The 12509-nt window shown below is 38.0% G+C and overlaps 1 protein-coding gene across 2 annotated transcripts in view; it reads left to right on the top strand.

The window, feature by feature from the left end:
- The window catches only part of LOC128742241 (periostin), a 34019-nt gene that overhangs the window by 15954 nt on the left and 5556 nt on the right, over positions 1-12509 (top strand). For both annotated transcript variants that reach the window (XM_053838536.1, XM_053838537.1), the window contains exon 3: positions 5780-6002. In XM_053838536.1, the coding sequence (XP_053694511.1) occupies positions 5780-6002 (223 nt within the window). The remainder of the gene's footprint in view (positions 1-5779; positions 6003-12509) is intronic.

Here is a 12509-nt window from a genome sequence, read left to right on the forward strand (position 1 = left end):
GGATAAACACGTGTGAATATTTTCAGCTCAAAACGCTAGAAAACATTTTTGTTAACGGAAAAAATATGCTCGTGTGTGACCAAAACAACACCATAATGTGCACTCATTAACAAAGATTACTCATCATGCTTGAACAGAAAGCTTATAATTTTGGATTCCTGCTTCTGCTATATTTTTACACTTTCTTTGTAAACAAATGGTGTTAAAAATCTCTCTAAAGCACACACATGAAATAGAAATTAAGTGACGTATAAATCATTGAAGTATTAGGTATAAACGCATATTAGCTCTGAGCCTACTCTGTTGGCACGCTTCTATGAGCAAATTTATATACATATGTCATTATCACTATTCAAAGTTATCCCTTCAACGGACAATATCGTAGAAACGATACGATCAAGCCAACAATAATATTTATTTTTTCATGACAATACACTCAAAAGAAGCTTAAGTTTTTATGCAAAGATAATTATCTGGAGGAGCGCCAGGTAAAAAATAGTCCAATTTCCGTTTTTATGTCTAACGATCTACCCAGATATTTTGACGTAGGACTACGTCTTTGTTTACTATCTGGGACTGGGTAGCACTGTGAAAACGAAAATAAAAGTGTAACGTTGGAATGAAAGATTTCAAATGGTAATAATTACTAAACTACTGAATGAAACTGAACAATTTATATCTCGTTGGAAAGATAAAATGATCAGCTATTTTATGGAGGGGCGAGAGATCAATTTTATGGACGGCGTAAGAGGGGGGGGGGGGTCTCCCATACAAATGAAATACAAATCTCCTCATAAATCTAGAACTAATCAACCAAATGGATCCAAATTTGGCATGTGGGTATTTATGGAGGCATGAATTTATTTTATGATGGTTTGAGACCCCTCGCCCCCGCGGTAGGAGGATAAGGATTCTCATACAAATAACACAGAAATTTTTGCGTATATTTCCTGCTATGTAGGTAAGCTGTGAAAGTAAAAGTAAAAAGTAAAGTTGTCATTCATTACCATTTCAACCTTTATGATACACACAAATGATTTTTAAAAGAAATATTCTATGTCTCAATGGTTAACCCCCGTCCACGTATGTTCAAAGTCACCATTGCATTCAAAGAAGAATTGAATCTGAATATTTCGCCCTCTTTTAAACATTCACTTCAACAATGGCACTCACAGATTCTTATAAACATGCATATGCCAGAAATGCAGTTTACATTGGCCTTTGATCTAATGATCTGATATAGTCCTACGTCACTCTTTCGTACAACCCTTAGGGCTGTATACCTTGTAGTTTTTTCAATTCAGATATATTAAGGTACCCCGGGGCAAGTGGGAATACGGGGTAAGTGGAAACGACGCTCATAACTCTCTTCAACCTCATTTGCTCCATCTGAACTTTTCTGAAAATGGAAGATACAACTCCAACGCATACATTAAAATTATAGTTTAATTATGATTGGCTTTCAAGATTCTAAAATTGAACTTTCAATTTGGGCGTTATTTTCAATTTGCGTTGCAAGTTGGACGCACCTTTCTATAAATGATAGTTTGGTCGCAGGCTTTCGTAAAAGTACATGTTTTTCTGACAGTAGGCAAACATAATGAATGTATTAACAAGTTACACCTGAAAACTAGTTGTATAATTTGACAAACGGCATTAAATATATGGGTCGAAATAACGGCGGCACTTCAAAGCACCTGATGTTAATTGACTCTGAGAAGGCAGAGAAAATATAATTAAGCAAATCTGCAACTAGATGTCAAACAACAAAGCGTTATGGTTGTTATAACGAAACCATTTCTTATGATAGTTTCACTAGTAGCTCTATCGTATTGGGCATGGTAGAACAAACAGATCATAATCGTATTTTTAAGCTATTAAAGAATAGTTAAACATAAATTACCTCTCGCAAGAATTGTATACAACCACAAGTTCAACTACATAGCGTTACAATACTGCATTACTTGCGTAATTGCTTACGAATTGTGTTTAATTATAAAGTTGTCCGTTGTGTTTTGATACTGATCTGATTTTGTTACGGCATTTTTGTACGAACCATTAGTGGAAAAATTGTCTTTGGTTGCTTTTTCAATGTCTACACGTTGCTGTTTAATAACATGCACAATTTTCTGTAACACTAAGCTTTTTAATCAAATTTGAATATAAGAAGTCTCACTTGCCCCATTTACTGGGAAAAATGGGACCTATCGCCATGGTTTTGAAAAATTCTCCTCAGATTCATTTTATGTAAATCGATAGTCCTTCTTTGTAATTAAACCTTCGAAGTGATACCACTGAAGAGTTTCTGTGCCGCTAGAATCGTCAAATTATCATAGGTGTTGATTACACGGTCGAATAAACTCTAACTATGCAATTTTTAGGTCCCACTTGCCCCGGGTACCACTGAATTGAAAAAAGTAAATAAAATACTAACAGAAAAAAATTGACATCAAGCATTTTGTTCCAGTCTCTTTTGTTCAAAAGTAAAAAAAAATTGCATCAGAATTTTGTGATATTAATATCAACATTTCAAGCAATCTGTTCTGAAGTACTTTTCAATATTGTCAACTAGCTGGCCCGAAAAACTTCGTATTTCCACAAATTAACATGTGTTGTACATAAATCATGAATCTCGGATGATCTTTGTCACAATTTCGAGTTTTGCAAGTTTCTGAGGAGCTCAACCTTAGATGATTCATTTTGGCAGTTACGTAACTATGAAAGCATGGGTAGTAGATTAATAGGTACAAATTTGCGATTTTTCCTCGCAGTAAATAGGAAAACAATTCCCTCATTGCTTAGCCAGAATGCGGATAATAAAGCGGATAGCAATATTCGCCGTGATTGTATAACATTTCGCCGAAGCGGAATGTACCATTTCACGGAATTTTTTTTCGTGGAAAGTACCATTTCGCAGGGGTGATCGCTGTCGCTCGTTCGGCCTCAACTGATGGAAAGTAATACAGGGATACCTCGATATAAGACAATTTATAATTTCAAAAAGTTGTCTTATATCGAAATTGTCTTATATCGAAACATGATTTTTTCAAACATTTTTGCATTAGCAGTCGCCAATTTTGTTCTGTGTCGTGTGTTTCCATTTTATGAACTATTTTTTATTGTTTGAGCTATTAGTTTTTTACAATTTTTAGCATTATTTAGAAAAAATGAACATTTTTATGGCGCCGGTTTTGGATTGGAAAATTGGCTCAGGTGTCGTTACCAACTATGTCAAAGCAATTTGTCTTATATCGAGGTAAAAATTGTCTTATATCGAATTGTCTTACATCGAGGTTGTTTTATAACGAGGTTGTCTTATATCGAGGTATCCCTGTAGAGGTCAGTAGACCTAGGAAAACAAATAAACCTAGACAGAGGTATTTCTGCGAAGGGTGCTGCCTCCCCGCAGTGGCCGGTGCTTCCGACGGCGAGTCGCCGGCAACACTCGCGGTCTATGGCCGTCTCGCCTTGAATCATCTAGTGCAGTGGTGCCCAGGCATAGGCATGGTGCGGGCCAGACGAGATCGCCCTATGATGCCGCGGGTCGCAAATTCTTTTGGCCATTGCTGCGCATAAAAAAATGCAAAATATGCGGCAATAAAAACCATTTTCTAGGAATTACCATAAGTTTTAAACCGGAAAGCATTCGGAACTACAAAATACACGAGGCATTACGACTGATTTTAGTGACCCCTGTGTCATAAAAAAAGTTACTCATAAGTTCACCATCTCTCAAATCAGTCCGCTGGCCGCACAAAACATCTTGAAGGGCCGCATGCGGCCCGCGGGCCGTAGTTTGGTCATCATTGATCTAGTGTTACTATAGATAATTTTCGGTGGTCTAATTGGGCCATTGCAAATTATTTTTAAAGTTTTTGAAATTGGCTTGAAAAATCGGAGAGCAGAAAATAATTTGTGGCATGCAAGTAAAATCAATTGTCTGTGGGCTCTACAGCCCAAAGAACTCGAAAAATGAGTGTACGGTGTGACCAAATTTTTATTTTTTCGAAGTCTAGCTTGATATAGTCCATTAAGTGTGAAAAATGTCAAAAATAGGGGAAAATGAGTAAAATGGGGCACTTCCCGATGGCAAACAGGAAATAGGTGGGCACCACGAGATTGTCCGGAAAATTTTACATAAGATCACCCATATTTTATCAGCCTGCAGGCCGTATCTTAATTGCGTCTGTTTTTTCGCTCGTTTTTGTCCATAGTGCACTGGGAGAACAAAAACTTCATAAAATATTTGTAATAGCCTTATTGACTAATGTTTTATGGAAGATTCGAAAATTTCTCGACTTCAATTAGTTTTTGAGTTACGCAAAATTTTTTGTTTTATTTGTATGAGAGTCATTATCCCACTACCACAGGGGAAGGGGTCTCAAACCATCGTAAAATAAATTTATGCCTCCAAAATCCCCCACATTCCAAATTTGGTCCCATTTGCTTGATTAGTTCTTGAGCTATGAGGAAATTTGCGTATTATTTGTATGGGAGCCCCCCTCTTAAAGAGAGGAGGGGTCTTAATTCATCATAGAAAAAAATCCTGCCTTCTGAAACCTCTACATGCCAAATTTGGTTCCATTTGCTTGATCATTACTCGAGTTTTGAGGAAATTTGTCTTTCATTTGTATGGGAGCCCCCCCCCCCCCCCCTTACGCCCTCCTTAAAATTGGTCGCTAACCCCCTCATAAAATTGCTGGTCATTTTATCTATACAATGACATATATGACAATGACAATTATTCAGTTTCGTTCAGTAATTTAGTAGTAATTAGCATTTGAAATCTTTCATTCAAACGTTACACTTCTATTTTAGTTTTCACAAAGGGCTACCCAGTCCCAGTATAGTAAACAAAGACGTAGTCCTACGTCAAAAAAATGCATTACAGTCGGCTATTTTGCTCTGTGTTGTGTGTTTACGTTTTTTGAACTATTTATTATTGTTTGAGCTCGAGATATGCTTTGAGATTGTCTTACATCCAGGAAAAAATTGTCTTATATAAAGGTTGTCTTTTATCGAGGTATCCCTGTATTTCAATTTCAGTAAACGCTGCCGAAATTTTACAACACTGCACTATGGGCAAAAAGGAGCCAAAAAAAACGGACGCAATTGAGGTACCGCTTGCAGACTGATAAAATATAGTCGATCCTATGTAAAATTCCATCTCTTTCTTGTTTGTAATCAGGAAGTGCCCCATTATGTCCATTTTCCCCTATTTTTAACATTTCTTTATCCTTATTGGACTATACTAAGGCAAGGATTTGAGAAAACAAAACTTAAAAAATTAATTTTGTTTAAAAAAGTCCACAGAATTGAATAGAGTGCATCCCATTTAGTTTAGAGCACATTATTTTTTTTGGTTGAGTTCTGGTTTGGTATGGACGGTTTGGTTTTCTCAAATTTGTTTATGGTTTCCCGACTTTTCTTTAGAGTTTTCCACCGTTGCGGAAGATTTTATAGAAACGTTTTCCAACTGATCTTCATCTTCATAAATTTTTTTTCATTTTTGCCCTACGACACTTCAAAAGTAGTAATTAATGGACGAGAAAATCAGAAAATTTCCTAGGAACACAAAAGCCTCATGTTTTTAAATATTCTTTTCATTAATATCTTAGGTACCATATTTTATGGTATGCCCGTATGCGAAATTTCGATACCCTTTGGCCCATTTTGTGCGATAATTTTGAAACATGCCCTGTTAACATTAACATAGTAAAAATGATACAATACAATTGTTCGATGATTAACTTATTTTTAATTATACATTTACTTTTAGAATCAAATGTGGAAGTATTACCGACTAAATATGGCAGTGCTGAGGATGGAAAACTACATCCTGTCGACCGACCGTATAACCCCGTGGCCCCAGCCGACCCGAGTACACTGTTTCAGCATCACTTCAATACCTTCTTTAATGCACCGGAATCGAGTTTCTTCTCTGGGACCTTTCCAGGCTTTGGATTCTTTGATTTGAATGTTAATAAACCTTGGTGGAAGGGGTGAGTGATGTTTCAGCTTTAAGTCAATATATAGGGGTACGAAACGGTCGCATATTGCGTTACTTAAGAATATATTTATTAAATCAAACTAGTTTATTTCTTTCTGATTTTTGTTAGTGTAAAAAGATTAAGGTGACATATACATAGTTATAAAAATTCTTCAAATATTAGTGTTAGATCGTTTTTAGAAATTTGGCAAACTTGTTTTCCATCACTTTTATTTTCAGATATATTGCATCAGTAATTATAGCAGACCTTGAACGTAGTCAATCATCTTTGCAGTTTGACCAAAATTGTATCTGGTTGACTTTGAAGGACGCAACGCAAGAAGGGTTATATACTTACGGGGTCGGGGAAACCGAAAGTGGCTAGAAAATTCGGAGTGATTCGCGATAACGGCGCAACTAACAAAGTGTAAACAATGAGGAATATCACTGTGAAAATTTGCGAGTACATTTTCAAGTCTTAATTTAAATAAAAGTTACAAAAATCAAGTTTAAAGACATAAATTGGTGTAGAATAAATCAATCTTATAATTTCACAACAATACTGCATAAAATTTGTGCATTCAAGCTCAAAATCTATGTTTAGTTGAACCCCTTGGAATTAGCCTCAAAGCATTTTGACAATGAGATTCGCCCAGCCCTGTTTCGCCTTGTTTTGATTTTTTTTATTTAGTTTCGTCTGTTTACAATGCGCCTGTGTTTTGAAAACAAACGCAGTTTCGCTCTTTACTATCGCCTGTTTACAAAACGATTTGCAAATAAGCCTGTCACTTCATAACAATGCAAGGGGCTAAACTGCAAATTGTCTTTTGTTTTGATTAAACACTTCTATCGCCCATTACTAAAAACTTGTTTTAAATAATTCTAACGATTAAAACAGAAGAAAGGATTCTTGTCAAGCATATTATCAGTCTTTTTAAGGCTGATGGTGTAATAAAACGATTTGTTTACAATTTGCCAGTTCCCAGTTGAGCCCCAATCGCGAATCACTCCGGAAATGACAGCCGAATAGTGATGCCGAATGATTTAAATTAACATTATTAATATATGTTGTGCAATAATTGCGCTAATTTGGATTTGAATAGCTTTTCTATTACGCTTTCCAAACAGTTTCCATCCCAACAAGCGAGAATAACCACTATTCATTGGCGTAGTTAGGTAATTTCCCTGGAGGGGGCCTAGGGGGTGCCTTTCAAAAAAATCATGGCTGTAACCGATAGCACAGAGCTCTGTAGGGAAATACCAGGTGGGCTTCATGAGAGGTCGCGCAATTACGGACCAGATGTTCACTATCCAACAGATCTTCCAGAAATATCGAGGGTACAACGTGCCCATGCATCACATCTTCATTGATTTCAAAGCAGCATACGATGCACTAGATCGACGCTTGCTATGGCAGATAATGCACGAACACGGGTTTTTGGGTTTTCCGGATAAACTGACGCAAGTGCTCAGAGCTACATTATATCGAGTGATGTATTTCGTGTGTAACTCGGAGACACTTTCGAATCCTTCTTGCATGCTATTTAACATCGCTTGTCGGTTTGAAAATCAAACACGTGCCTCCCACGAACTGTTGACGACGGTGAACTAGAAGAGGCAGATAAGTTCGTGTATTTGGGATCGCTGGTGACTACGGACAACAACGGTAGTAAAGAGTTCCAGCGGCGCATTTAAGCGAGAAATCGGGCCTACTTTGCCCTTTTCATAACGCTACGATCAAGAAACATACGCCACCATACGAAGAACTTGAAGCCATGACACAGCTCATGGAGGACATACGCGCCATTGCCGTGTTCGCGCGGAACGTACTACGGACTGTGGCAGCGACGTATGAATCACGAGCTACAGAACCTGTTTGGAGATATTCCCATTGTCATCTGGCGAAAGTCAGTAGGCTACGGTGGGCCGGACACGTCGTAAGGATACCGGACGTCAGTGCGACGAAAACAGTTCTCTCCAATAACTGCTCCAGCACCAGGAACAAAAAGGCTTATCGTGCAGAGATAGCTCGACCAACTCGAAAGTGATTTGCGACTTCTGAGACTGGGAAATTGGCGACAAGTGGCCCAAGATCCAGTTGAGTGGAGACGACTGCTTAAAACAGCATAAGCCGGGGTGGCTACCAGGCTACTGGTGACTACTGACGATGACGACAACTGCGCGTTTGCGATACCTAGCAAAAAAGAAAACATCTACCCAGTGGTAATACATACACTGAATTTTTTCCGATTTTTAAATGTGGAAATTTCTGAAGGGGGCCTGCAGAATTCTGGAGGGGGCCTGGTGCCCCAGGCACCCCCTCTAGCTACGCCAATGCCACTATTTGAATTACGAATTAAAAAATTAAAAAAAGGTTTGCCAATTTAACCATGGGGCATGGCAGCAAGATTTGATGAATGTTCCTTATAGCATTTTTTCTCAGCTTTCCGATGGTGGTCTTAGAATTAGAATCGGTTGGGGGATCATGGCGAAAACGGCGTTTTTGATAAAAACCAACATGGCGGCCAAATCCAAGATGGCCGTCGATTTTTTTTCACTTGGTTTATAAACCCTATCTCGCCTCTTTACATAACTGTATCGTTTGTAGTTTGTTTCATAGCAAATTTTCGAAATCTATACCTATAAAAATGGATTTCTGTCTGTCTGTCCGTATGTTCCTTATAGAATCGAAAACTACTGAACCGATCGGCGTGAAAATTTGCATGTAGGGGTTTTTGGGGCTAGGGAAGGTTCTCTCGATGGCAAAAGACCCCTCCCCCCACTAAGATGGGGGGGGGGGGCTCCCATACCAATCTATGCCTATAAAAATGGATTTCTGTTTGCTCTATGTTCCTTATAGAATCGAAAACTACTGAACCAATCGAAGTGAAAATTTGCATGTAGGGGTTTTTGGGGCCAGGGAAGGCTCTTATAATGGTTAAAAACCCCTCCCATACAAATGAAACACAAATTTCTGCATAACTCGAGAACTAATCAAGCAAATGGAACAAAATTTTACATGTGGGTGTTTTTGGAGACAGGAATTTTTTCTATGGTGAATTGAAGCCCCTCCCCACTTTAGAAGGGGGGGCTCTCATACAAATGAAATACAAATTTCCTCATAACTTCAGAACTAATCAAGCAAATGGAACCAAATTTAACATGTAGGTGTTTTTGCAGGCAATTTTTTTTTCTATAGTGAATTGAGCCCCCTCCCTTCTTTAGGAGGGGAACTATAACCCCTCTCGCTCTTAAGAGAGGGGGCTTCCATACAAATGAAATACAAATTTCCTCATAACTCGAAAACCAATCAAGCAAATAGAACAAAATTTGACATGTGGGCGTTTTTGGAGACAAGAATTTTTTCTTTGGTGAATTGAGACCCCTCCCCACTTTAGAAGGGGGGGCTTCTATACAAATTAAATACAAATTTCCTCATAACTCGAAAACTAATTAATCAAATGGAACCATATTTGGCATGTGGGTGTTTTTGGAGGCATGAACTTTTTCTATGATGAATTGAGACCCCTTACTTTTTTAGGAGGGGCGGCTCCCATACAAATGAAATACAAATTTCCTCAATTCGAGAGCTAATCAAGCAAATGGAACAAAATTTGACATGTGGGTGTTTTTAGAGACAAGAATGTTTTCTATGGTGAAGTGAAACCTCTCCCCGCTTTAGGAAGGGGGGCTCCTATACAAATGAAATACAAAATTCCTCATAACTCGAGAACTAATTAATCAAATGGTACTATATTTGGCATGTTGGTGTTTTTGGAGGCATGAATTTTTTCTATGATGAATTAGGACCCCTTACCTTTTTAGGAGGGGGAGCTCTGATACAAATGAATGTGGGTGTTTTTGGAGACAAAAATGTTTTCTATGGTGAAGTGAAACCTCTTCTCGCTTTAGGAGGGGGACTCCCATACAAATGAAATACAAATTTCCTCATAACTCGAACCATAACTAAGCAAGCAAATGGAAACAAATTTGGCATGTGGGGGGTTTTGGAGGCAGGAATTCTTTTAATGATGGTTTGAGACCCCTCACCCCTGTGGTAGTGGGATAAGGACTCTCATACAAATAAAGCAGAAATTTTAGCGTAATTCAAAAACTAATCGAACTCGAGAAACTTTAGACTCTTTCATAAAACATTAATCAATAACAAGACCACCAAAAACTATCAATAGTAACATTAGATAATTCCGCGAGACGGACACAGGCCGCGAGTGTTGCCGGCGACCTGCCGTCGGAAGCGCCAGCCACTGCGGGGGACAGTCCCCCGTAGAGATCACCTCTATCTAGGTTTATTTATTTTTCTAGGTCTACTGACCTCTATTACTTTCCTTCAGTTGGGTCACCCCTGCGAAATGGTACTTTCTACGAAAAGATTTTCAGTGAATTGGTACATCCCGCGTAAAGTTTTTCACGAAATGGTATTCTGCGAAACTCTATATTCCGCGTTATGGTCAACCGAGAATTGGTGTTCCGTAAAATGGTATTCGGCGAAAGGGTTTGTAATGATAGCGAATATTTAAATGCCATTGAACACCTAATTTTATGAATGTTTCTTGTAGCATTTTTCCTCGGCTTTCCAATGGTGGTCTTAAAATGAAAATCGTTTGGGGGGCTCATGGTGAAAACGGCGATTTTTTGATAAAATCCAATATGGCGAGAAAATCCAAGATGGCTGCCAAAAATTTTTTTACTCCATTTGAAAGCCCTGTTCTTCTTTACAGAACCGAGCTCTTTGTTAGTTGTTTAATGGCAAATTTATGAAATATCACATGGTATGGATCTCAAGGTTTGCTCAAAATTCAACTTCTTTTGAACCTGTTCGGCCCCTTGGCGAACGAGGTGTCGACTATTTCGAGGTATCAAAAGCGTAATCCTTTTTTTTTTTATTTTTTAACCATTTTAAACCAATTAAGCGCAAAAGTTCCAATATTTGAAGACCTCGTGTCAGTAGTGGCCCCGTTTCAGCGAGAATTACTCATTGTTACTTGCTTAAATAATATCGAACTATCAAGACTTGTAACCAGAGTTACCAATAGGTTTTCGTAAAAATCTGGCAAATACGAATAAAAGTGCCTGACAAAAATCTGGCGGTCAATTTCTTCAATGAGCAGGCGTATTTCGGCGAGGTGTGTTTTTTCTCACCATAGAAGTGAAATTTTATCTGAAATTAGAAGTGTGAAGTCGTCACTTTGCGAGAGAGAGAGAGAGAGAGAGAGAGAGAGAGAGAGAGAGAGAGCGAGAGAGAGAGAGAGAGAGAGATGATGATGACCGCCGTACGTGGTTACGCACGTGAATACAGCTAAGCTAGATAAATATTTTAATATGGGTCATTTCATCTCAAACGTACACAAGGATTGGATTCGACCATCGGCGATTTCAACCAAAGTTGGCATAATTGTTCATTCCGTTCCGACCCCACAACCAATTTCCCAAAGTTTTACGCCGTTGGATCAATCCCCCTTGCAATGGCGCTACTTCCTTTTTTAACAGATTTCCAAAAAAAATCATTTTTCGGGTTGAAATATCTCTTAACAGTTTGATCTGAAGACATGCCAATATACTTTTTCCATGGGTCCAATCGAACGATGTTATCAGTTTTTATCTAATTTTTCAACATCATACATTTTTTGCAATTTAAAACAAAAAATGCGAATATCTCGAAACATCCCCAATTTTATTTACAAATAAGGCCATTACAAATATGTAAAAAAGTTGTTGTCCCTCCGGTGTAGGGCCACTGAAGGGGGGGGGGGGGTCTCGAAAAAATGGATTTCAGTTATATTTACTTAAAGTTTAAACGTGAAAATCAAATCTATTCTTGCTTTTAACGTATTTAACGTTGTTATTTTTCATGCAAAAATCTACGAACAAAAAGACAAAAACGTAAGAAAATTTTCCATCCATTTTTCAAGATTGACCTTCTGCTATTGTTCGAAAGCCTTCACAAAGTGTTCACAACAATTACGGGGCTACACACTTCGAAAAAATCTTGTCATTTTACGTTTTCTGACCTGCACATAAATGGAACATCGCAAAGCATATAAAATTACGTGTTATTTCACTTAAAGGCTTGTTAAAATATAACTTTAAAAACGGGTTAGGCTGTTTACGTTTTATTTAATGGAAAAGATTCATTTTTTAGTTCTGTGTAGAACTATGATCCTATTGACTGCAACAATCACTCCAAAATTATAAAACACAATATTTGGCTTACATACGTATAAGCCATCTCAGTTGGCCTCGAGGTATGACGCTGGCCTAATAAAATAAGCCAGTCGTCGTATGTTCGAATCCCGACTGGGACAGGCTATTAGAGTCAATAGGATCGTAGTAACTGACCCAGCAATTGTCCTGCACTCTAACAGTTGGCTGCGAAGTCTATCGTATAAAAATAGAAGGTCAAGTTTCGATAGCGGAATATAGCACCTAGGCTTTGCTTTGGTTTTTACGTATAAGAAAAAATAGAAAGTTTCTCAAACGAGTAGGGCATACATAAGGCATG

The sequence above is a fragment of the Sabethes cyaneus genome, chromosome 3 (assembly GCF_943734655.1).
Source record: "Sabethes cyaneus chromosome 3, idSabCyanKW18_F2, whole genome shotgun sequence".
NCBI classification, from domain to species: Eukaryota; Metazoa; Arthropoda; class Insecta; order Diptera; family Culicidae; genus Sabethes; species Sabethes cyaneus.